Below are 25,828 nucleotides of genomic sequence, written 5' to 3'. Positions count from 1 at the left end.
GCTTTTCAGTGCTAGAGAGGGAGGTGAGAAGTTTGGAACTTCAAAATTGGCTTACACTTGAAGTTCTTGGAACCATTTAAAATTATCTTCCTTTCACCTGAGAGGCAATCCAGTTTTTCGTGTCCTTTCCCCAAGAGGCAAAAACCTGAAAGTGTTGTTCAGAACTTTGCCCGAGATTAGATTCAGACAGCTGAAGAGCCTTCTACAACCTCTTCATCATTAGTTCACTTGTCTTCTGTCTGTCACTTTAAGAAAGCCTATGTCATCTTGTTCGACTACTCAGGCCTGATCAGGATCCTTCTCTGCATCGGCTAAACTCTGACCCGGAAGTAGAGGCGTAAGCCAAGCGACGACCATGACTTACGGTCTAGCACTAGGAGAGGCTGCCCAAGTCGGGGGTGTGACCCGGTAACGCAAACTGGAAGTAGCCGTGAGGAGTTCCAGCCTCCAGTTTTTCCCCGCCTCTTGTAACGCATTGGAAAAGCTTTGCGTCAATCATTAAATCGTTACCCAATGGCGACTCATCCGGGCGTGCGCATGGGCCAAATCACTTCCCATTTTTTTGGTCTCTCAAGATTTTGACTGCGCGCGCGCCTAAGACATCTCCCCGTCCTGTCACTTCGCTACTCCTCTGCGCTTGCGCACTTTTGCCGCCAGGTTTTCCTTTTCCGGGTCCTAGCAGGTTCTAACGGGCGCATGCGCCAGTGCAGGCTGGCAGCTCGCGGCTCCTTCTTCCGGCCTCCCCTTTGCGCCGGCACCGGTAGAAGCGGGGCGAAGGCAGAGCCCTAAGCGAGTGACCTGCGACCCCGGAAGTGGACTTCAGGGTCCCAAGGATTTCTCCGGTCTGGAGCCAGGGGACCTATCACTGGCACTCCAATAGCACCTATTCCACGCCCACCTCTGGATGCCGCCGACGGGTGCCCAGCCCGTGCCCTGCGCCTGCCTTCAGGCTCGGCCCCTTACAACAGTTCTGGGCCACCGGAGGGGGCCCAGGCTCCGCCTCTGATGCAGTCCCACCCGAGTATCCCGGCCTGATCCGCTGACTGCCTGGGCCGGCCCCGCCCCCTGCCTGTGCCCTCGCCCTACCAATCCCCTCCCCCATTGGGGGAGGCCATGGCGTGAAATCTAAGTCGGACCCCGGGACCCTCGGGCACCAGCGGGGCATGGGCCGGGGGCCGCCCCCATGAGGGTCCCGGGAGGAGGGCGTGCGCAGCAGCGGCTGGGCCATGGGGTCTCAGGTGTTGCAGATCCTGCGCCAGGGGGTGTGGGCCTCGCTCACTGGCGGTTGGTTCTTCGATCCGCATCAGAGCACCTTCTCCAACTGCTTCCATCTCTATGTCTGGATCTTCTTGCTCATCTTTCCCTTCTTGCTGTACATGGTGAGAGGCTGCCACAACCTGTAACTACTGGGAGAGGGAGGGCAGTCTGGAGGGATGGCCATCTTGAGTCCTGGGGTGTGGAGTGAGACGAGTCACTGTAGAGTTTGGTTTTATATAGAGGGAAGACCAAGTCTTTTCTACATGGAGTGACCTTGAGCCTCTCATTTAATCTATTTGGTTAAACAGAGGGCTTCTCTTTGTACTGTTGCACGAAGGGGTGATGAAGTTTTGTAAACTGATGAATCTTAGTTCTTTACAGTGGTGGCAGGTACACCCTCAAGGGAGCAAGGTTTTTGTGAGAAAGGATCCAACTTAACTGTCATCTTCAGGTCCTGCCCCCCAGCCTGATGGTGGCTGGAGTGTACTGCCTGGTGGTAGCTGTCATCTTTGCTACCATCAAGACTGTGAACTATCGCCTGCATGCCATGTTCGACCAGGGCGAGATTGTGGAGAAACGCAACTCTACCATGGGGGAGCAGGAAGAAGAAGCTGCCCAGGGGGAGAGCAGCCTTCCCAGGTGAGTGGGGCATTGGCTATTTCAGGGATCGTTGTTTCTCTGTGCTTGTGGTTGTGTCTGTGTCTTGGAAGATAGAGAAGGCTGAGGAAACATTGGCTCTAAGTATTTCCTGTAGTCAACATTAGAGCGGTAGCAGGGAGCCTTGAGGAGGAAGGCGTGTTGGGGAAGGTGAGAAGAAACAGTAAAGAGAGATTGACTGGGAGCCTCTGCTCAGCTGTTCTTTCTGTTTGCAGGGACCCTGGTGTGGAGATGACAGTGTTCCGGAAAGTGAGTTCCACACCTCCTGTACGCTGCAGTTCCCAGCATTCCGTGTTTGGCTTCAACCAGGTGTCGGTGAGTAGGCCCAACCTTAGGCTTCCCTCACTGCTGTCCCGGGAGTCAGTCCATGTTGTGGACCTGTTCCAAGCCTGCTTCTTGTTCTACTTGTTCATTTGTACTCTCTCCTCTGTCTTATCAGGAATTGCTGCCCCGGATGGAGGATTCTGGGCCCCTCAGAGGTAGGTGGCTGCTATTCTGGCCTGGATCGTGGTGGTGTGGAACAGGATGACTTAAGAGGACCCCAGCCCCAGGGTCCTTGTGACAACTCTGGTGATATGGTTATAGACATCAAGGAGCTGGTACGGGAGCAGGGCAGCAACAACGTGATTGTGACCTCTGCCGATCGAGAGATGCTGAAGATGAGCTCGCAAGAGAAACTGAGTGAGTGGGCAGGGGTCTGGCAGGAAGAGCAGATGTCTTGTGAATGCATCAGCCCAAATCTGGCTCCATTGTTGTGCCCCTGGATGGGATCACCTTGGTGTTTCTCTTGTGCCCATACCCTCGGTGGGAAATGGAGGTTGTGAGATCACCTTACATCGGTTTGCGGTGCCACATGCCCTTCTCTCATCTCGTCTTTCTTTCTTCTGACAGTTGGAGACCTTCCCCAGACACCTCCAGGGGTTATCCCAGACCCCTCTCTTCCCAGTACAGATTCCTCCGAGCGTTCTCCCATGGCTGGAGATGGTGTTCCCTGGGGTGGGGGCGGTGTGGCTGACACTCCCATGAGCCCTTTACTGAAAGGGAGCCTCAGCCAGGAGCTAAGCAAGAGCTTTCTGACTCTGACCCGGCCTGACCAGGCCCTAGTGAGGACCAGTAGTCGGCGGGAACAATGTCGGGGAACTGGAGGCTACCAGCCCCTGGACCGGAGGGGCTCAGGTGACCCCATGCCCCAGAAAGCTGGCTCTTCAGATTCCTGCTTCAGTGGTACTGACAGGGAGACTCTGAGCAGCTTCAAGAGCGAGAAGACTAATTCTACGCACCTGGACAGTCCCCCTGGAGGACATGCCCCTGAGGGCAGTGACACAGACCCTCCTTCTGAGGCTGAGTTGCCTGCCTCCCCAGATGCTGGGGTCCCCTCAGATGATACACTTCGTTCCTTTGACACAGTCATTGGAGCAGGGACACCACCGGGCCAAACTGAGCCACTCCTGGTTGTGCGACCCAAGGACTTGGCCCTGCTTCGGCCTAACAAACGGCGGCCACCCATGCGAGGACACTCTCCACCTGGTCATACCCCAAGACGGCCCTTGCTTGAGGGCTCAGGCTTCTTTGAAGATGAAGATACCAGTGAAGGTAGTGAGCTGAGCCCAGCATCCAGTCTCCGGTCTCAGCGCCGCTATAGCACTGATAGCTCCTCATCTACTTCTTGCTACTCCCCCGAGAGCTCCCAAGGTGCAGCTGGGGGTCCTCGGAAGCGGCGGGCCCCCCATGAGGCTGAAGAAGGAGCTGCTGTGCCCCCTAAGCGACCCTATGGAACCCAGCGGACACCCAGTACTGCTAGTGCCAAAACCCATGCACGTGTGTTGAGCATGGATGGGGCAGGGGGTGATGTCTTAAGGGCTCCCCTGGCTGGCTCCAAGGCTGAGCTGGAGGCGCAGCCAGGAGTGGAGCTGGCTGCTGGTGAGCCTGCTGTGATACCTCCTGAAGCCCGCAGGGGACCCGCTGCCAACCAGCCTGGCTGGCGAGGGGAACTGCAGGAGGAAGGTGCTGTGGGGGGAGGTGAGTGTTGGCCCCAGGGGTGAGGGTGAGGAAGGAGACCTGGGAGGATTGAGTTGGGGTAAAGGGCAGACTGCAGCAGACCCAGTCAACATCAGTTTCTCCTCCATCTCAGGTGGACATGGAAGACCTGTGAGCCACACCTCTTGGCTCCAGGCCCCATGATTAGCACTGAGCCTCTGTTCCCTGCGGACATTATCTGCCCAGCAGTGGGGCAGGGCAGATGGTGAGGAAACTGAGGCACAAGTGGCTGGAGATGCACTGGCAGGGCTCCTGAGACCAAGTGTTGCTGTACTAAGTCTGACCTTTAGCTCTATTCTAGAGCACCTGTCCCAGGCCTGTCCCATCCCAGCCTGTCACTTATGCTTGGGGCTTCTTTCCCGACAGCACCTGAGGAAACAGGTCAGCGGGAATGCACAAGCAATGTGAGGAGGGCTCAAGCTATCCGGAGACGACACAATGCAGGCAGCAACCCTACGCCTCCAGCCTCTGTCATGGGCTCGCCACCTAGGTGAGTATCTGCCCCCTGGCTGCAGGGCAGAAGGGCTGACTGGCTCTACCTGGTGCTAACTTAGGGCTTACCCTGTCCAGCAGCCTACAGGAGGCTCAGCGGGGCCGGGCTGCTTCTCACTCCCGGGCACTGACTCTGCCCTCTGCTCTGCACTTTGCCTCTTCCCTGTTGCTCACCCGAGCTGGCCCCAACGTACATGAAGCCAGCAATTTTGATGACACCTCTGAGGGTGCTGTGCACTATTTCTACGATGAGAGCGGTGAGCCCTTCCCCAGCTAGCCTAGCCTCTTCAGTGCTTCCCACAGGCATCTGTGGCTGCCCACCCACCCCACAGCACTGTTGGTCGATAACTTCTCCCTTGGCTCTGTGGCAAGTGTTTTACTTGTGCTGCCTGATGTCATCCGTACAGCATCCCTGAGGTGTGGGTGTCATCCTTACTCTGCTGCTGAGGAAACCGAGGCACACTTGAAGCCACAGGCTGAGCTAGTGGTAGAACAGAGCCCTGCCCAAGGCAGGCTGACCACAGGGCGTAGGCTTTTGATCTGCAGGCCCTTTCCTACCTAATACTTGGTCCCCAGGGGCTGGGCTGTCACAACAGGGGACATACCACAGAGCTCCTCCTTGTTTGTTGGGCTTGATGCCCTTGAAGTCTCGGGCCTTGACAGTGCTGCTGTACCTCTGTCCCAGGTGTACGGCGGTCGTATACCTTTGGCTTAGCTGGAGGTGGCTACGAGAATCCTGTGAGTCAGCCAGGGGAGCAGGCAGCCAATGGAGCCTGGTGAGTCTCCAGAGTGAACTTCTTATGGGCCTGGCAGGCTGCATTTTTGAGAGCATTTGAACCTAGTGTTCTTTGCTCTGGTGGGGCAACAAAAGGCCAGGAGGGGAAGACAGTAAGGAGACTGGGCATGTGGTCGTGCAAGCCTTCCAAGTCTTCTAGGAAGCACAGTAATGGCTTCTGGGGGAGGGCAGCTTTCGAGTAGGCCAAGGCCTGCAAAAGAGATACTTCTGCAACCTACCTTCTGATTCCAGTGCTCCTGGTCCTTGGGAACCCCAGCCCTGGGGCAGGCATCCCCACCTATCTGGCCTTGACTCCCGTCTCACCAAGGTCCAGAGTTTGCCCATGCCCTTTTACCCTCATCACTGCTCTCTCCACAGGGACCGTCACTCACATTCCTCCAGCTTCCACTCAGCTGATGTGCCTGAAGCCACAGGAGGCCTGAACCTCTTGCAACCGAGGCCAGTGGTTCTTCAGGGTATGCAGGTGCGCAGGGTGCCCCTGGAAATCCCAGAGGTGAGGAGCAGCTTTGAAAGGGCTGTGTGGGACAAGGTGCATATACACAGATGCCGTAGGCTGGTCTAGGTAGATAGCCTGCCTGGGCATCTCAAGAGGGTAGATCACTTGGAGGAGCCTGGGGATGCCACCGTGTCCCCATCTTTAATGGCTTGGTAGAGATTCCACAGGCTTGGAGCTGAATGGCTCCTCAAGTCATATGTTTATTTACTTTGTAAATATGTCTGGTGTGTACCTCTCTGATCCCAGAGCAGGAGCAGCTAGCAGGATAATGGGTGTTTCACAGTGATCCCTGCAGAAGGGACAGTTCAGTTTGTCCTGGGCCTGACAGTTACAGATGTGATTGCCTGAGGTGTTATCTCCTTACAGCAGCATGGCTACTACTGGTGTCCTTTTTTTAACTTCTAATCGATTATCACTAATACAGTCATTCCAGTAGTTAACAGAAGTAATAAGAGTGCATAAAACATGACCTCAACTATCATCCCAGCTTCTCCAGGGGCTGAGACATGAGCCCAGGAATTGAAGGCCAGCCTTGCACGATAGAGGGATCCCTCTGCTATTAAAGTACTTATACATCCAGACCTCAAAACAAAATCTTCATTCTAAACATGTTCTCAGAGTTCAGAGAACAGTCCTGAAATAGGATTAGCCCAGAATAAGCTAACACCTTAGATCACAGATGGACCGTGAACACTCATAGACTCCACCATGGGCTGGTTTGTGTGTGTGTCTATGTGAGATAATGGGGACTGAATCCTGGGCAAGCACTCTATTACCAGGCTACTTTCTCAACCCCGTCTTGTTATCTGTTTTAACCTGAGACAGAGTCTCACTAAGTTGACTGGGCTAGCATTAACTTCACTCTGTAACACAGGTAGGCCTTGCATTTGGAATCCTTCTGACTCAGCCTCCCAATTACCTAATATTACAGGTCATTGCTGCCAGGCCTGGCCATTCTTTCTTTATCTTTTATTTTATGTAGCCATTATGTGGGATTGATGGCATCATCCTTGCAATCTAGTAGTAACATAAGGGTCAGAGCTGGGCATCTCTGGGCTCTTCACTGTATCCTGCAGATGTTAGTGTGCGTGTGTGCATGCGCACGTGTGCGTGTGCGTGCACATATTCATGCCTGTGTGTAGAGGCATATCACGGTATACATGTGGAGGAGACAGTTTTCTCTTCCCACTGTGGAGTCCAGAGATAGAGCTCAGGCTGTCGGTGTCGTGTGACAAGTGCTTTTCCCCATTGACCCATCTCTACAACTTAGAAACACTTGTTGAATGACGGGTACATCAAGCCTAAAGAAGCTAAGTGCTTTTCTCAAGGACACAGCTCTAGCCTGTCCTCTGAACCAGGTGTTCTGTGTTCCTGAATGAGGTTGTCTCAGTGACAGTGGTAGCTCCATCTTGGAGGAGATATCATTTGTGCTAGGTCCTGAAGGACAAAGTAGACTTCACTGAATAGTCTGCCTGAGTTGAGAAGACAGACATATGATTTGATGACTCTGGTACCTGGCAGCCTATAACAACAATCCAGCTGTGTCCAGGAGCCCAGAGCTAGGAGCAAGCCCTTGTGATGGAGAGTCAAGGCAGGCCACAAGGTCACTAGGCAGTGGTGCCTTGATGTGCTGAATTAAATGCCCAGTATCAGATCAGTGTTGGGGGAAGGGTGATGTTAGATCAATGGGGTGGTGGGGCTGATGGACGCGGCTGTGGGGACTGCAGTTTGACCTGCTGGACCAGGACTCCCTGCACGAATCCCAGGAGCAGACATTGATGGAGGAGGCACCACCCCGGGCCCAGCACAGCTACAAGTACTGGTTTCTTCCTGGCCGTTGGACTTCTGTTCGTTATGAGCGGCTGGCCCTGCTGGCTCTCTTGGACCGGTGAGTACTTACAAGTATTGGTTCTTGATCCCCAGAAAGTGTTGGGACTCTGGTCTTCCAAACTCTAAACTCGTAGAGATGGTCATGCCATCAGAGACCTTGAATGTCTCAGTGGTTGGAGACTGTAGTGGATTTCTTTGTTGTTGATTTTGGCTTTTAAAAAAGGGTAACATCGACCAGGTTGGGTTCAGATTTGCTATGTAGCTGAGGCTAACCCTGAACTTCTGGTTATGTTGTTTCCACCTACTGTGTACTGAGGTTACAGGTGTACACTACTGCACCTGGCTGGGTTTCTGTTGGTTGTTTTGGACAAGGTCTGATTTGTATCCTAGACTGGCTGTAACTCCAGACTTCCAGTGATCCTCCTTTTCTTAGCCTAGTTCTAGTAGAGGTGTGAACCACCACTCTGCTGCATTGGATTTCTTTAGGCTGCAGAGAGTTGTAAAAGGGTGGGGTACCATGGTTACCCTTCCCTCTAAGCCTTTCTCAAAGCAGAATGAGTCCTCACTGTTCCCCAAGTCCAGGGTCAGTGTCTTTCTTTCTCTTTCATTTGCCTGAGTGCTGTAACCTAAGTACATTCATAAACCTGGTTGTCTCAAAACCTTTCCCATTTTCCAGAAGGGAAACAGGCCAGAAAGTCAGATAAAGACGCCATCAAGGTGTTGGGCCTAGATTCCACATCCTGGCATCCTGTCCATCAGCCTTGTCTCACTCGTGTGGCTGGGGACTGCCCATGTACACATCATGGCTTCCTGCAGTGTGGACACCATAACTCATGTCAGCATGAGCAGGAAATGGACGTGGCCAGGAATAACAGTGTTGAACTTTCGGTGTCTAGATGGCCAAAGATTGTGGCTCAGGGCAGCAACAAGATGGTTTTTCAGAGCAAGTACAACCTGCTCTCTTCCCTCTGAGGTCAGAGGTTTGCCTTTGCAAGGCCCAGAGGTGTATCTTTAGGGCAGAGAGTTCTGTCTCCCCAACTCCCCTTAGAAACTGGGGCAGGCAACCATGCCCTGACTTACATGTCTTTGTAGGACGCGCGGGATAATGGAGAACATTTTTGGTGTTGGATTGAGCAGCCTGGTTGCCTTCCTGGGATACCTGTTGCTGCTCAAGGGCTTCTTCACTGACATCTGGGTCTTTCAGTTCTGTCTGGTCATCGCCTCCTGTCAGTACTCCCTACTCAAGGTCAGGCCTGGCTCCCCAAATCCACAACTTTTCTGGGCCATCTGCTTTCCCTTGTTTCGAGTCTGAGGGGAAGTATGGGTAATTTGGTTAAGGCCCCCTGTAGCCAGCTACCCATCTGTGCTGTACTGAGGCTCAGGACAGTACAGGGTTCTGCCTTGGTCAGTTACTATTGCCCAGTGGTGGAGCTGGTCTGTAGACACCAGTTCTTGTTGCCAACATAGCCCTGTCTCTTCCAGAGCGTGCAGCCTGATGCAGCATCTCCCATGCATGTGAGTACCTGTGGGGCAATGCTCTGGCTAGAAGGCCCTGAGACCAAATTCAAGGCCATGGTGGGAGAGGGGCAGAGTTTCCTCACCACCCGCTTTGCTCCCATCTTCCCCAGTTTTCCAGCTTGGATGTGGTCAAGTCTGGGGCATGTTGAATGTGTGTACATGCCCCAGGGAGGTCAATGGGGAAGACTCAATTCCTCACTGGCCCACTCCCTAGGGCCACAACTGGGTGATTGCGTACAGCCGTCCTGTTTACTTCTGCATCTGCTGTCTACTCATCTGGCTGTTGGACGCCCTGGGGACCGCTCAGCCCTTCCCACCTGTCTCTCTGTACGGCCTCACGCTCTTCTCTGCCTCTTTCTTCTTCTGCGCCCGAGATGTGGCCACTGGTGAGGCAGGGCGAGATTGATCCAAGGGAGTGAGTCTGGAGGGTGGGCCAAGGAAAGGCTGGCAGGCTAATTAGTTCTTCACTCCCTACTTTTGCACAGTGTTCACCTTATGCTTCCCGTTCGTCTTCCTCCTGGGCCTTCTGCCCCAGGTCAACACCTGCCTCATGTACCTCCTGGAGCAGATAGATATGCACGGCTTTGGGGGCACAGGTATGGTGCCCACAGGTGGCTTATGTGGAAGGGACATTGCTAGGCCAGGAGGGCCCACCCACAGGTTGGGTTTGCAGCTCCAGTTCTTACAGAGCCTTTTCCTGCATCTGTAGTCTGGCTGCCAGGCCCCATCCTGCCTGACCTCTTTTATCCGCTCTCTTTCTTTCCCTGCCCTTCCCCAGGCAAGTGCTTTCAGCCCAGAACACTAAATGCTCTAACGGTTGAGTGGAGGAGGATGGTGTCATGGGAAGTCTTGTGGGAATTGAGGAGCAGTAGGACAGGGTGAGAGGGTGATGCCCGTAGGGCAGAGCTGGGCTTTACCCACTTCTCCCTGCTTACAGCTGCCACCAGCCCGCTCACTGCAGTCTTCAGCCTCACCCGAAGCCTGCTGGCTGCTGCCCTGCTTTATGGCTTCTGCCTTGGTGCCATCAAGGTATGGGTAGTCTACAGGAGCTGGGCATGCTGACCCCCATGGGGTTGTTGGGACAGGGCTGAGGATCGGGTTCAGCAGTGGCTTCTCCTATAGGACATCCCTTATCTTCCCCAACACTTCTCTTCACTATCCCTGACCAGCATGGGTTTTCTCTTTTAGACGCCTTGGCCAGAGCAGCACGTCCCTGTCCTCTTCTCAGTCTTCTGTGGCCTCCTGGTGGCACTGTCCTATCATCTGAGCCGGCAGAGCAGTGACCCAACTGTTCTCTGGTGAGTGCTATCTGTGCATACAGAGTACTCTCTGAGTGTGTGATTATCCACACATTATACTCTCTGAGTGTGTGTGCTTATCCACACATGATACTCTCTGAGTGTGTGATTATCCACACATGATACTCTGAGTGTGTGTGCTTATCCACACATGATACTTTCTGAGTATGTGTGATTATCTACACATGATACTCTCTGAGTGTGTGCTTATCCACACATGATACTCTCTGAGTGTGTGCTTATCCACACATGATACTCTCTGAGTGTGTGCTTATCCACACGTGATACTCTCTGAGTGTGTGATTATCCACACATGATACTCTCTGAGTGTGTGTGCTTATCCACACATGATACTCTCTGAGTGTGTGATTATCCACACGTGATACTCTCTGAGTGTGTGATTATCCACACATGATACTCTCTGAGTGTGTGTGATTATCCACACATGATACTCTCTGAGTATGTGTGATTATCCACACATGATACTCTCTGAGTATGTGTGATTATCCACACATGATACTCTCTGAGTGTGTGTGATTATCCACACATGATACTCTCTGAGTGTGTGTGATTATCCACACATGATACTCTCTGAGTGTGTGTGATTATCCACACATGATACTCTCTGAGTGTGTGTGCTTATCCACACCTGATACTCTCTGAGTGTGTGCTTATCCACACATGATACTCTCTGAGTGTGTGTGATTATCCACACATGATACTCTCTGAGTGTGTGTGATTATCCACACATGATACTCTCTGAGTGTGTGCTTATCCACACATGATACTCTCTGAGTGTGTGTGATTATCCACACATGATACTCTCTGAGTGTGTGTGATTATCCACACATGATACTCTCTGAGTGTGTGTGATTATCTACACGTGATACTCTCTGAGTGTGTGCTTATCCACACCTGATACTCTCTGAGTGTGTGCTTATCCACACCTGATACTCTCTGAGTGTGTGCTTATCCACACCTGATACTCTCTGAGTATGTGCTTATCCACACATGATACTCTCTGAGTGTGTGCTTATCCACACCTGATACTCTCTGAGTATGTGCTTATCCACACATGATACTCTCTGAGTGTGTGCTTATCCACACCTGATACTCTCTGAGTGTGTGCTTATCCACACCTGATACTCTCTGAGTATGTGCTTATCCACACATGATACTCTCTGATGTGTGTGCTTATCCATACCCGATACTCTCTGATGTGTGTGCTTATCCACACATGATACTCTCTGAGTATGTGCTTATCCACACATGATAGAGTACTTCTCTTGAGTGTCTGTGAATGTGCACACCTGGAACTTGGGCAGTCAGTGCATGTACCTGGGACTGACATTATCTGTGCGCGGAAGGGACATTAGTGCCTGCCTTGGCCTCTGATTCTTCTCCCTTTCAGGTCTCTAATCCGGAGTAAGCTCTTCCCTGAGCTAGAGGAGCGGAGCCTAGAGACGGCCCGGGCCGAACCCCCAGACCCACTGCCAGAGAAGATGCGTCAGTCAGTGGTAAGGGATGGGAGCTGATGAGGGTGTAGGAGTATGGGATTCTGGCATGACTGGCTCTGGGAAGGGCATGTGGAGCCATGCAGTAGGCAGTCAAGCTGTTTCTCCTGGCTCTGCAGCGGGAAGTCTTGCACTCCGACTTGGTGATGTGTGTGGTGATTGCTGTGCTCACCTTTGCCATCAGTGCCAGCACCGTCTTCATTGCCCTGAAGGTTTGTGTGGTATAGCTCATCCCCTCTTGGATGATAAGGATGGATAAGTGCCCGCTGCACTTGAGAGCCCCTCTTTAGGCCACACCTACCCTGGTGGGCTGAGCCCTAGGCTAAATTGAGCCTCTGGCCTCTCCCTCCTGCAGTCAGTTCTGGGCTTCGTGTTGTATGCGCTGGCAGGAGCTGTGGGCTTCTTCACACATTACCTGCTGCCGCAGCTCCGCAAACAGCTCCCCTGGTTCTGCCTCTCACAGCCTGTGCTGAAGCCCCTGGAATACAGTCAGTATGAAGTGCGAGGTGAGTACCATTGGTCCCCTCCTCCTCATTGCCTGGACTGGGCAGAGTCAGGTTGGAGGGCATCCTGATGAGAAGTGTGCTCCTCTGGGCTGAGGATGTCAGTGGGTACCTGCTGCCCATCCATCTCTCAGCCCTTCTGGGCTCATTCCTCTCACTCTCCTGGTACAGTCTCTGCTGTACTCTAATCCTGGGCACTGCCCTTGTCTTGCTTCCTGGTGTCTCTAATGGAAGAGGAATCCAGTGCTCTTAAAAGGAGTTTTATGTCCGGAACTGCCATCTGTGGGTCAGAGCCATCTAGTTCTTGTTGCTGGCAATATTTACAAATTAAAAAAAAAAAGACATAGACTGTATTCAAAAGTATTTTCTGGGCTGGAGAGATGGCTTAGCAGTTAAGAGCACTGGCTGCTCTTCTAGAGGTTCTGAGTTCAATTCCCAGCGACCACATGGTGGCTCACAGCCATCTGTAGTGGGATCTGATGCCCTCTTCTGGTGTGTCTGAAAACAACTACAGTGTACTAAATAAATCTAAGAAATAAAATAATAATAAAATAAATCTTCAAACCAATTTTTTTACACTAAACACATCTTTAATCTCAACACTTGGGAAGGAGATGCAGATGGATCTCTGAGTTTGAGGCCAGTCTGGTCTACGTAATGAGATCCTATCTCAGAACAAAGAGAAGGTTGGTGTGGCTGGAGAGATGGCTTAGCAGTTAGAACACTGGTTGTTCTTTCAGAGGACCTGGGTTTGGTCCCCAGCACCCAGGTGTTGGCTCACAGTCTGCTGTTAACTCCCAGTTTGAGGGGATCTGATGCCCTTTTCTGGCCTCTGCAAGGCACTGCATGCACATGGTGCAGACCTTCATGCAGGCAAAATACCCATACACGTAGAATTTTTTAAAAAGACCTTTGATTGGTGATACAGAGATCACAGTATTTGATGTTTTAGTAACAATTTTGGAATTTTGGGTGTGTGTATGCACACCACTACACACGTGTGGAGGTCAGAGAACTTGCAGGTGTCCTCTCTTTCCACTGTGTGCTCCTGGGAGTCAAACTCATCAGTCTCTGTGTCTGATGAACCCTTGTGTTCCTTTCTAAATGAGATGCTACCGTTTTCCTTCTTCCATTCTCTCCTTCCAGCCTCTCCTATGAGCCCGTCTGTTTGCTCTCACTCTCTCAGATTCGTGGCCCCCTTTTCTTTAATTGTTGTTACATGTACAGGCTTCTCGGTCCATATAATACTATTTGTTATTGTCTATAATGTTAATGTCATTTGTTTGTAGCCCTTGTGTTTCTCAAACAATTGGTGAATTTTCCTCCTTGGTCTGCTTGTCGTTGCCTTAAACCAAGAGAGCTCCCCCTCAGAAGGGCCTGCAGCTTGCAGCCATTCCAACCCCTTGGCCTATTCAGTATGCCCTTTGCCTATCACTGCTAGGTGTCTAGGAGGTTTTTTGGTCAGCTTTGTTTCTACAGACAGCAAAAACAGCAAAGCCCCCCTTCCCCAAGCTTGTGACGTGCTAAGTGTTGTGTGGAGCCCCTGCCCTACTGGGTTCTTCATCCTCATTGGGAGCTGTTAGCAGTTTTCCAAAGACACTAGCCAAAGTCTCCAGGAACCCAGGACAGTAGCTGGTTTGCTCACCTTCCTGGGTGCTTTCTGACCCTGTGGTGCCTAGTCCTCTGGACTCCAGAGAGGCACCGAGTTGAGGGCCACGCGCTAGCTGACACCCCACCTTCCTGTTACAGGTGCTGCCCAGGTGATGTGGTTTGAGAAGCTCTATGCTGGTCTGCAGTGTGTTGAGAAGTACCTCATCTACCCTGCTGTGGTTCTCAATGCTCTCACAGTGGATGCCCACACAGTCGTCAGCCACCCAGACAAATTCTGCCTCTAGTGAGGATACCCCCGTCTCCCCTCCAAGCCCCGCCCCCGCCATCTCTGTGTACATCCTCATGTGATTCCCACTGAGGAATGGGTAGGACCTAAGATTGGCAACAAGCCAAAGCTGGATCCTAACTCTTAATGAGCTGTCGGTTGGCGCAAATGTGTGCTTCTTCACCTCGGTCAGAGGTGCTGCACCCCCCCCCCCGCCAAAAAAAAACAAGGGCTGTTCTTCTAGACAGCAGGTGCCTAGGGTTACATTTAAACCATTGGTGAGAGATGTGTGTCTGTGCCCACTCCTCCCTAAGGCCCTGCCATGTCTGAATGCCCGTCCTACCCACAGCTGCCGGGCCTTGCTGATGACTGTGGCGGGACTGAAGCTGCTACGCTCGGCCTTCTGTTGCCCACCCCAGCAGTACCTGACCTTGGCCTTCACCGTCCTGCTCTTCCACTTCGACTACCCGAGGCTCTCGCAGGGCTTCCTGCTTGACTACTTCCTCATGTCCCTGCTCTGCAGCAAGGTGAGCTGGTGGCTTTGACTCAGACCCCAGCTGATGAGCAGACAGCAGAACTGTTCTATCAGAGGGGGAAAATGTGTCCTGAACCTGCAGACCTGCAGATCTGTAGACCTGTATTGCATTAACTGTGGACCTTTGCTGTGGCCTGAGGAAGGGAGTCCTCCACGTCCCCTGCAGAGAGCAGGTTGAGACTTCAAAGGGGAACTTGCTCAGGCCCTCCTGGGAGCTGGTGGCCAGTCTGCCCTCACAACCACTTTCCTCAGGACCAGCCAGATAAAGGCCTAACCTTATCCCCGGATGCTGTAAAGCCTCTGAGCTCTGCTCCTCTACTAGCCAGTGTCTTGAAGCTGGGTTCAGAGCTGGGAGTATATACCCTAGAACCTGGGTGTATTGCTCTTCTCTTGGACTGTGGGATTCTCCACTCAGGAATTACCACATCCTGAAGGCCACCGTCTGCCATGGTGCTGGGACCCACATTGCCCTCTGAGTGGTTTTCTCAGATTTGGCTTTTGTTTCACACTAGGTGCCCTTCTGATGTATTCACTTATTTACTAGGATTGGAATCCAGGGCTTTGGGTGTACTGCGCAACTGTTCTACCGTTGAGCTCTTACTCCCATCAGCCCTTTCTTGACTTGTTGTTTTGAGATAGTCTGACTGTTACATAGGCTCCCCTGAACTCACTGTGCAGCCAAGGGTGCCTTGAAATTTGTGATCCTCTGAAATACCTGGAATTATTAGAGACCTGACCCACCAGGCTTGCCTTAGACCCTTCTGAGGGCAGGGCCTAGGGTCATCTCTTGAAGTCCTCACTAGATAGAGAGAGACAGGGAGAGCAGCAGGAAGCTCCCACTGTCGTCGTGGGAATTAACTGGCTAGTGTTCTTTGGAGCCAGTCAGAAGTTACCATGGTGTCAGGTGTTACAAGCCAAGTCTAGAAAGAAAAGGCTGGGAGTGGTCTCAGAGTTGACCCTCTGGGACTGTTTTCTGGAGGCTTGGTAGAGCTCACTACCGTGTGTGACTGTGTGTTTTATCACCTTGACCTTGATGACCCTGCAGCTTTGGGACCTGCTGTACAAGCTGCGTTTTGTCCTGACCTACATTGCACCGTGGCAGATCACCTGGGGCTCAGCCTTCCATGCCTTTGCCCAGCCCTTCGCTGTACCACGTATCCAGCTTCTGGCTAGCCCTTTGTGGGCGGGATGTGTGTGGGTTGCAGAGAGAGGAGAGGGAGGCAGAAGGTCCCGTGTGCCTGTCACCTCCTTGACTTGTGCCCAGACTCAGCTATGCTGTTCCTCCAGGCCCTGCTCTCAGGGCTCTTCTCCACACCACTCAACCCCCTGCTGGGCAGCGCAGTCTTCATCATGTCCTACGCAAGGCCTCTCAAGTTCTGGGAGAGGGACTACAAGTAAGTCTCATGAGAGGTAGGAGCTGGTCACTAGCAGGGAAGTGAGGCCTTGGAGTTCTAGCCAGAAAGCACCCAGAAAGGGGCTCCGGATACCCACAACAAGGATATGAGTGCGTGGCTTTGGTGGGGACACTTGAGGTAGTGAGTCTGGTAAAGGCCAAACATGCAGCAGCCCAAAGCCTCATGGCATCGTCTGGCCTCTGTGAGACCCCACTCTCCTCCAGGTTTCTCCCTGTGGTCCTGTGTGAGTCCCCTCGTATCCATAAGCTTTAGCTTCCTTATCTGTCAGCTACAGTGGGCTGTCACAGGTGGCATCTACATAGCTCAGGGATGTGAGTTCAGAGAGGACCAGGGTGGAGCTTGGCCAGAGGATGTGCTGATGGGCAGCCTGACCCTGGCCCATATTTTGTTGCTCTCTCTGAATAGCACTAAACGTGTGGATCATTCCAACACTCGCCTAGTGACACAGCTGGACCGGAACCCAGGTGGGTAGCTTCTTATCCAGGCAGGTGCTTACAGGCAGGCTGTCTCCTGGAGGATGCCCCCTTTACTTGACACCTTACCTGTTTATGTTGTTTTGGATCCCAGGCGCTGACGACAACAACCTCAACTCCATCTTCTACGAGCACTTAACCCGCTCGCTGCAGCACACACTGTGTGGGGATCTGGTGCTGGGCCGCTGGGGCAATTACGGCCCTGGAGACTGCTTTGTTCTGGCTTCTGACTACCTCAATGCGCTGGTTCACCTCATTGAGGTTGGCAATGGCCTCGTCACCTTCCAGCTTCGTGGCCTTGAGTTCCGAGGTGAGCCACAGGACTGAGCTGGGACAGAGAGAGGAGGCCCGGGCTGGGACACAACATTTAGTATTGTGTTGAGACTGGATTCTAGTTCAGCTCTCAGGCTACTAGGTAATCTCAGGCAAGGTTCTTTTAACCTCCTGAGCCTAGGTGTCCTAGACTGGCTACCCACTCTCTAGTGACACCCCACACATGCACACACCACGTTTGACCTCATAGGGAGTCCAAGGATTACTGCTGAAAGCTGAGGCTTGAGCTCTGTTGTCAGCTTCTGGCCTGCAGACTAGCAGCGTGCCAGCACCATAGGTAGCTGGTTCCATGCTCTCAGGAACTCCTCTGTGTTATGTGCCATAAATACAGCACACAAGCACATGACCTTGAGGACGTCACTTTTTAAGTAAGTTTTGGTCTTTGCCTCAATAATGGGGGAACTGAACCCATTTTTCTCTGACCCTCCCTCCCCCTCTGGCAATTGGAATTATGAGGAGAAAGGGCCTTACTTGGTCAGTCCATTCATTTAGTAACCTTTAGTTAGCGTCTAGGGTAGGAGCTGAGAGGTAGCGGGTCTAGTGCCATTTTGGGCACTTGCTAGTCTAAGTAGGGATTATCCTAGTAGCTCTGACTGGGCAGCTCTGTCCCACAGGCACATACTGCCAGCAGCGTGAGGTGGAGGCCATCACAGAAGGTGTGGAGGAAGATGAGGGCTGCTGTTGCTGTGAGCCTGGTCACCTGCCCCGGGTCCTGTCCTTCAATGCTGCCTTTGGGCAGCGCTGGCTGGCCTGGGAGGTGACAGCCAGCAAGTATGTGCTGGAAGGCTACAGCATCAGTGACAACAACGCAGCCTCCATGCTGCAGGTGTTTGACCTCCGCAAGATCCTTGTCACCTACTATGTCAAGGTATGGGCTCTGGGGCTGGGTGGTAGCTCCTGGGGAATTGTCACTACGCAAGCGTGCCAATGCTGTCTGTTGGCTGGAGTGTAGGAAGGCTGCTTTGGTCAAGGGAAGCATAGGACTCACTTTAAGCATTCTTCACAGAGGCCTCGGTGAGCAGGTGCCTGGGGTAGGAGCTTCCTGCTATGCCTTCCAGAAGGCCTGTTTCAGGCCCTAAGTGTGGAGGGTGGGTGGACAGCACATTCATGGATCCCCTCCCAGGATGCTGGGTCCATCTGGGGCAGTTGGCTAAGGTATGTCTTCAGGACCACTAGTCCAGAGCTAGGAGTGCAGTAGCATGTATATCTAGCATGTCTGAGACCCTAGATTCAACTCATAGTGCCAAAATAAAACCTACCAGTCTTTCCCAGCTTAACAATGCTGGTGCTTGCTAATAGTGGCCACGGGGAGTAGCCATGGGAGCCAAGCAGGGCTGTATACTGAAGGTGGTGGGGTCTGTGCTAGGCACCTCACCTGATCTGCATAGGCTGTCATACACCTGGAAAAGCCTAAGGTATCTCTGCACAGAAGCTGACTTCTGTAATTTAGGCATTTGTTAGGTGGAGGCAGGAGGAATTCAAGACCAGCTTGGATGATGGGAAAGAATCTCTCAAAAAAGGGATTAGGATGGGGAGCTGGTTAGATGCCATTGCAGACAGTCATGAGGACCTGAATTCAGATCCTGTGAAAGCTGGGCATCCTGCCATGACCTCTAATCCCAAAGCCAAGGGTGTGGGTATTGAGAGGTTTTGGGGGCTTACTGGCCAGTTAGTTTAACCAAATTGGTGAGCTCCAGATTCAGGGAGAATCCTTGACTCAAGAATAAGGCAGAGAGCAACTGAGGAAGACACTCGATGTCACCCTCTAGTCCCCACACTCGAACACAGACTTTGTAAGGTGAAGTGATTGGTTGGAGCTTTGGCATTAGAATGTGGCAGAGCCAGGCTCTAGACTCAGGCCTGGCATCTCAATCACTAGGTTTTCTGCCTTGTTCTGGGTGGGAGGGAGGGGGCTCAAGTCAGACCAGAGAGTCTTGAGACCTGTTGGAAGTGGTGAGACACAGAGAAGTTAGAAACTCTGGCCTGGAAATTGTAGGGTTTTCAGTCAACCTAGAATATTGCCTCATTTATGAGCTCCAGATTCAGAGAGAGTCCTTGACTCAAAAGTAAGATAGAGAGCTCAGTTTACATGTTGAGAAACAGAGGCTTTTAGGTTTGTGGGTTATTAGGAACAGTAAGGTTCTGTGACACGCAAAGGGGGGCACCATGGGAATGTCTTCATTACTGTTCTGTTTCTGTGAAGAGATGCGTGACCAGGCCACTTATAAAAGAAACCAGTTAAAGGGCCGGCTGAACAGTTTGAGTTAGCGTATAACATCATTACTGCAGGAACCATGCAGTAGCTGAGAGCTTATGTCTTATCCATATGGCTGGAACTCTTCAAGCCTCAAAGTCCATCTCCAGTGACACATCTCCTCCAACAAGGCTACTCTTAATCTTTCCTAAACAGTCCACCAAGGGAGAACCAAACATTCAGACGAGCTTATGCAGGCATTCTCATTTAAACCACCATAGAGTGTGATGATGGGTTTGTGGTCTCAGTCCAGGTCCCATGTGCTCTTAAGATCTGCCCTGAAACCCTGGTGACCTGCTGGGGCTGGGTGAGCCTGCTTCACCAAGGTTCCCTTTAAGGCAAACTCAGGCAACCCAAGTCTGTCCTTTTGTCCCAGGAGGTGTGGACATCTTTCAGAGTCATGTGCTGGAAAAACTGAGAAACCATAATTCCTGTTGTCCCTTTTGTCCTCCGAAGCACTCCTAGGGAAGATTTTGTAAGGCAGTGCCCACCTTCCCTTGCTAAGAAGCAGTCCAGAAGTGATCCAGAGGTGCACTCCCAACCCCAGATCCCTCAGTTGCCCGGGTCACCCTGCTTCTTTCTATAAGTCATATCAGAGCTACATGTCCCCCAGGCTGCTGTGCGCTGGGACTGGCTGCCGTAGGTTGGCAGACTGAAATGAGCTCCGCCTGGTCAGCTTTGCTATCCCTTGAAGTAGCCAGTGTGCCTCAGCCTGGATACCTGAGAAGCTGGGCAGAAGTGATCCCTGGAGATGTTGTGATAAAGGCAGGGAGGGGGGAAGTATGTGAGGACAGCGTAGGGCTGGGGAAGCAGCTAGGAGCCCGGGCCATGGCAGTGCTTGGGCCTTCTAGATGGTCCAGAGCAGACTGCCCTGCTATGCAGCTCTGGCCATACATGCTAAGGTACATACTGCCCTTCCCTTGGGCATCACTTAATAGTGGGTAACGTGAAATGCAGTCTCTGCTACAGAGCCACCAGCTCCTAGCCACTGGCAGCCAAGCCCCATCCTTGAGGTCTTCAGTTTTTACATGTTATCTTGCATCTTCTAGTGAGTCTTAGGAAAGGCGAGCCCATGTGATGATGACCCTACCACAGCTGAAGAGTCCATTTAGACCTCTTATAGGTAGTGAGCCTCACGCCGGGAATCACCATGGACCTGAGTCCCATTCCTGGCCAGTGACGTGTACCCAGGCAAAGAACTACAAAGAATGATCCAGACAGGAACTCTTCCTAGAAAGTCTTGAACTTCGGTGTCATCTTGAGAATCACACGGAGGGAATGTCATAGAATATAATACACACACCGCACCACATGCTGTGTAGGGAACTGAGGCACACACAACCCCATCACACACACACACACACACACTGCAGCACATGCTGTGTAGGGAACTGAGGCACACACAGTCCCACCGCACACACACAGTGTTAACAATTAACTGCATTGACACATTCCAGGTTAGCTCCTCCCTGACCCAGAAACAATGCTTTTTGGGTTTTCTCAGTGGCCATGGTGGTACTTGGATTTCAGAGAGGCTCTGTAGGCAGGATGGTCAACCTGGGGAGCAGAAGTCACTCATTCCTGTTCCTTTCTTTTAATAAGATCTAAGTCAGCAGCCAGCTCTCCCCAGACTTCCCACTGACTTCTGCCAAGGCCACATCTATGTAGGGAACTGAGGCACACACAGCCCCATCACACACACCGTACCACATGCTGTGTAGGGAACTGAGGCACACACAGCCCCACCACTCACACACACACACACACACACACACACACACACACACACACACACTGCACCACATGCTGTGTAGGGAACTGAGGCACACACAGCCCCACCGCACACACCGCACCACATGCTGCCATGAAGCCGTCCACTCCATACTGCACATGTGCACCTGAGGAGCGCATGTCTGTCTGAGCTTTACAGCTTCCTAGCTTGTGCCCTGGCCATTTTGCCCAGGCTCTTAACCACCAATGTCCCATCATAGTCACCCTGCTGTCCCTATTGCCTGGGCACTCTCTGTCCATAGACAGCTACACTACCCACCTCAGCCTGGGCTTCCCCACCGCTTAGCCAGGCAGAGGGCTAACCCCATCAGCTTCAGCTCAGGGTAGTATGTGGAATCCCCATAACCTTGCTGTCTGCCAGTTGCTGTCTCAACTTTGCCAGCTACCTCCCTCCCCAAAGCTGTTCTCCAGTTGCTCAGCCCCTGTTTAGACACTAACAAGGCCCTTTAAGAACAGTCAGACACTCTGAACTTTGATGTAGAGAGTATATATGCCTCTGGCTTTTTTCAGAGAAGGTCTTATGTCTGTCACAGTAATTTGCCTAAAGGGACTTGTGACTTAGGTCCTGTAGGCTTCATGGGCTGTAAGCAACATGCTGTCTCAGCCTGACCTTCCTGGCCCTGAGATGTAGATATTGCCCAGTGTCCTCTTATTCCAGCCCAGTTGCTCTGTTATGTGACACTGGGCAAGACTGTCATCTGTGTGAGCCTTCGTTCCCCTTACAAATGGGCTGGGTTCTAGGGATGGCAAGAAGAGGACAAGAATCAGATTCTGCTACCAAGCGCAGGATCACTCTGTAAGCGGGTTGGTTCTCTGTAATCCTGTTGGTTCTCACACTCTCTGTCCCTGGAGAGGAAGCACTTACTTACCCACTTAGCTTCCGAGAGCTGGGCTGAGCTGCAGAAGCCGCATCACAGAAAGCATTGTGGCTCAGGCCAGAGTGTGTTCTCCCCATTGCTGGGGTTTGAGGATGGAGTTGCCCCTGACACCTGCCCCTCCTCCAGAGCATCATCTACTATGTGAGCCGCTCTCCAAAGCTAGAGACCTGGCTGAACCATGAGGGCATCGCAGCTGCTCTACGGCCTGTGCGAGCCCTTGGTTACGCGGACTCAGACCCTACCTTCTCACTGAGTGTTGATGAGGACTATGACCTTCGACTGTCTGGCCTCTCGCTGCCATCCTTCTGTGCTGTTCACCTTGAGTGGATCCAGTACTGTGCCTCTCGGCGAAGCCAGGTCAGACTGCCTTTCCCTTAGGTCTGCCCCACCCCAGACTCTGGGGACCTGGGCTTCCTGGTCACTCCCTTCACACTTGGTGACTCTCAGTCTGGACTTCAGTCCCACACTGAGCTGTATTGACAATGGTCTTTGTGCCATAGCCCGTGGACCAGGACTGGAATTCACCATTGGTCACACTATGCTTTGGCCTATGTGTGCTGGGTCGCCGGGCCCTGGGAACAGCCTCACACAGTATGTCTGCCAGGTGAGTGCCCACCGCCAGCAGAGCCTGCTGCCCCTTCTGCCCGTCCCTGAAGAGCTCCACATCTTGTTGGCCAGCTCCTCTCACACGGATTAGACTCTTAGAGTCCCAGCCTTGCCTGCTCTTGCACAGCTCTGTGAGGAAGAGGTTGGCTTCCTTGGCAAGACAGGGAACAGCCCCTTGTAGCTCTGTTGCTGATGTCTTCTCCCCACCCAGCCTGGAGCCTTTCCTCTATGGCCTGCATGCCCTGTTCAAGGGGGACTTTCGCATCACCTCCCCTCGTGATGAGTGGGTCTTCGCTGACATGGACCTGCTTCACCGCGTGGTGGCACCTGGGGTTCGCATGGCTCTCAAGCTTCACCAGGTAGGAGGAATGTGCCCAGACAGAGTGAGAGGCCGGCGGGAGATGAGGCCTTTCCCAAGGCCAGCAGTTCCTGGCTTCTCCTCTCCTCCACCCAGGACCATTTCACGTCTCCTGATGAGTATGAGGAGCCAGCAGCCCTGTATGACGCCATTGCGGCCAATGAGGAGCGGCTGGTCATCTCCCACGAGGGGGACCCTGCCTGGCGCAGCGCCATCCTCAGCAACACGCCCTCCCTGCTGGCCCTGCGCCACGTCATGGACGACGCCTCCGATGAGTATAAGATCATCATGCTCAACCGACGCCACCTCAGCTTCCGGGTCATCAAGGTGGGGCAGGTGATCTTGCCCCGTCTTGCAGCCCATGCCCCTCCTCGGTGGCTCTGCCCTGACCTTTGGTGTGGCCTTCCACAGGTAAACCGAGAGTGTGTGCGTGGGCTGTGGGCTGGGCAGCAGCAAGAGCTGGTGTTCCTGCGCAACCGCAACCCTGAGCGTGGCAGCATCCAGAATGCCAAGCAGGCTCTCCGCAATATGATCAACTCGTCCTGCGACCAGCCACTGGGCTACCCCATCTACGTGTCACCTCTGACCACATCTCTGGCTGGTAGCCACCCCCAACTGCGGGCGCTGTGGGGTGGTCCTGTCAGCCTGGGTGCCATTGCCCGGTGGCTCTTGCACAGCTGGGAGAGGTGAGCCCTGGCTGCCACCCTAGCTTGGGACACTCTATGAGGGCCTGATGCTCTGGGATTCAGGGAGCAGGGACACAGAGATAAAGTCCTGGAGTCAGTGAGCTTGGACCTGAGACATGCCCCTCTACCCAGAGAGGCCCCCTTTCCTCTAGCGTGGGCTTTAGTGTTTAAAAGACTATAGACTAGGCAGCAAAATCTTTTGAAAGATGAGACTCCTGGGACTCAGATGTTAGCTGTTTCTGAAGGGCTCAGAATGCCTTTGCCTTGGACCCCTCATGTCTCCCACTTCTCCCCCCCAGACTTCATAAGGGCTGTGGCGCTGGCTGTAATAGTGGTGGGAATGTGGATGACTCGGACTGTGGCGGGGGTGGTGGCCTGGCCTCCCTCAGCAATAACCCCCCCTTGGCACACCCTACACCTGAGAATACAGCAGGTAAGTAGGCAAAGCTGGGCTGCACCTGTGGGTTAGACTGTAGCCCAGCTGAAGTCTTTGCTCTTATCTGTGTCCTACAGGCAGCAGTGAACAGCCACTCCCACCAGGTCCTAGCTGGGGGCCACGGCCTTCCCTCAGTGGCTCTGGTGATGGACGGCCCCCTCCTCTGCTGCAGTGGCCTCCCCCTCGGCTTCCTGGACCACCCCCTGCTTCACCTGCTCCCACTGAGGGTCCCCGGCCTTCAAGACCTTCTGGCCCTGGTCTCCTCAATTCTGAGGGGCCCAGTGGGAAGTGGATTCTGGGGGCTCGGAAGGGACTGGGAGGACCTGATGGAGAGCCAGTCTCAGGGAGCCCCAAAGGAGGCACTCCCAAATCTCAGGTAAGGGACCTGTGGAAGGAGATGACCCCAGGAGTTCTCAGGTCAGCTTGTCAGCTAATCCACCTGTCTTTTCTTCCATAGGCCCCTCTAGACCTCAGCCTCAGTCCTGATGTCAGCTCTGAGGCCTCACCTGCCAGAACAACGCAGGACATTCCTTGCTTGGACAGCAGTGTTCCTGAGAGTTGCACACCCTCCGGTGCCCCAGGTGACTGGCCTGCCCCTGTTGAGGAACGAGAGAGCCCAGCTGCCCAGCCCTTGCTGGAGCATCAGTACTGAGTAGCCTGTCCTCTGCTGGATCTCATCCCAGGACTCAGTAACTCAGACTCTGCTGGATCACAGAACTGATTGCCTTTGGCTCTGGTGTCTGCACCCTGATATCTGGCTACTTCAGACTGTCAGAACTGAGTGACCCAGACTTCTCTCCCTGATCCGTGGCCTGGAAACCCCAAATTGAGGCAGCAGCCTCCTAGCCAGGCCCCAAGAGCCAAACCCATGGGCTGGTCCCTCTTTGAGCCCATGGCCTGGACTGACTTTGCCCCTGGGCCTGCACTGCCCACAAGGCTGGCCTCTTTAGCCTGGACCTGGGGCCTGACACGTGGCAAGGGTGGGTTCATTCGTTCTTTTGTCATTTTTCTTTCCTTTTTTTTTTCTGTGCTTCAGAGACACCAAATTAATAACACTATTTTTGATTTTGGTTGGCAGTTTATTTTCTGTGGGACTAGGTGAGGTTGTTAGAGGTGCCTAAGGCAGGGAGGGTGAACACAAAAGAGGGTGAAGAATATGGGGTGAGACTCTGCTGGACCCCCCAAGTGGGGATCAGATGGAGTGGGCTGCCGTCCTCACCGGCTTCTCTGCTTTTCAGGAGTCCTCTATGTTTAGTGGTTCACACATTCATCAGCCGTGATCTTGATCAAAGACTACTCAACCTCGTTTGTTCCAAGCTTAAAGAAAATAACCCCTGGATAGAAAGGGTTCTATTTTGTCTTTGAGACAGGGTCTTACTGCATACTCCCTATGTATTTCCGGCTACCTCTGGACTCAGATCCACCTGCCTCTGCCTCCAGAATGCTGGATTTAATGGTGTTTACCACTACATAAATGATAGCCTGTGTAGATCGGTTATCTAGGCTCAGCCTTAAAGGGTAAAATAGTTTCTGGCCCTAGACCTGCTGTCTGCTGGGCCACTGCAGGACACTAGGTGGCCTCTAGCGCTCCAACTGGTATGGAAGGCAGGTACATTTGTTCCCGTTTCTTGGTGAGGTTACTGACTGGGCTAGGACCAGGAATTAAAAGAGCCGCTGAAGGCTGGGAGAACGTCAGATTGTCCAGGGCTGTCTAGGTTTCTGCCGGAGGTCCCCACCCACTGTGCTTCCCGCCTCAGACAGCTCCCGGGTAGTCCCGCCCCTCTACCAT

The 25,828-nt window shown here is 52.9% G+C and overlaps 1 protein-coding gene across 10 annotated transcripts; it reads left to right on the top strand.

The window, feature by feature from the left end:
* Positions 1-703: 703 nt before the first annotated feature.
* On the top strand, positions 704-25,109 carry Pcnx3 (pecanex 3). Of its 10 annotated transcripts, none has more exons than XM_076915748.1 (35): positions 704-1,379; positions 1,709-1,896; positions 2,130-2,229; positions 2,354-2,393; positions 2,500-2,595; positions 2,806-3,933; positions 4,318-4,441; positions 4,522-4,700; positions 5,129-5,219; positions 5,597-5,732; positions 7,463-7,623; positions 8,658-8,811; positions 9,048-9,080; positions 9,298-9,469; positions 9,569-9,679; positions 10,021-10,112; positions 10,272-10,381; positions 11,793-11,898; positions 12,015-12,107; positions 12,251-12,401; positions 14,148-14,292; positions 14,624-14,801; positions 15,855-15,963; positions 16,074-16,203; positions 16,630-16,688; positions 16,792-17,007; positions 17,645-17,898; positions 22,080-22,310; positions 22,454-22,557; positions 22,771-22,918; positions 23,014-23,244; positions 23,329-23,603; positions 23,903-24,036; positions 24,091-24,415; positions 24,497-24,645. In XM_076915748.1, the coding sequence occupies exons 1-35, from the start codon at positions 1,227-1,229 to the stop codon at positions 24,504-24,506; spliced, it is 5,967 nt and encodes a 1,988-aa protein (XP_076771863.1). In that variant the 5' UTR covers positions 704-1,226; the 3' UTR covers positions 24,507-24,645. The 10 variants fall into 10 exon arrangements, with proteins under 10 accessions (XP_076771863.1, XP_076771842.1, XP_034358927.1 ...); XM_076915727.1 differs by having other exon boundaries at positions 706-1,379; positions 4,525-4,700; positions 5,597-5,702; positions 24,117-24,415; positions 24,497-25,109; XM_034503036.2 differs by having other exon boundaries at positions 706-1,379; positions 4,525-4,700; positions 24,117-24,415; positions 24,497-25,109.
* Positions 25,110-25,828: the final 719 nt, after the last annotated feature.

The sequence above is a fragment of the Arvicanthis niloticus genome, chromosome 1 (assembly GCF_011762505.2).
Source record: "Arvicanthis niloticus isolate mArvNil1 chromosome 1, mArvNil1.pat.X, whole genome shotgun sequence".
NCBI lineage: Eukaryota > Metazoa > Chordata > Mammalia > Rodentia > Muridae > Arvicanthis > Arvicanthis niloticus.
Note: the sequence above shows the minus strand (reverse complement) of the source record. Positions and strands in the feature narration are given on the sequence as shown.

Excerpts from the sequence above, each read along its gene's own strand:
- Pcnx3 (XM_034503028.2), top strand. The coding sequence starts at position 1,227 with ATGGGGTCTCAGGTGTTGCAGATCCTGCGCCAGGGGGTGTGGGCCTCG. Across the intron at positions 4,701-5,128 it reads CTATTTCTACGATGAGAGCG|GTGTACGGCGGTCGTATACC; the intron begins GTGAGCCCTTCC and ends CCTCTGTCCCAG. Across the intron at positions 22,919-23,013 it reads TGGCTCTCAAGCTTCACCAG|GACCATTTCACGTCTCCTGA; the intron begins GTAGGAGGAATG and ends TCCTCCACCCAG.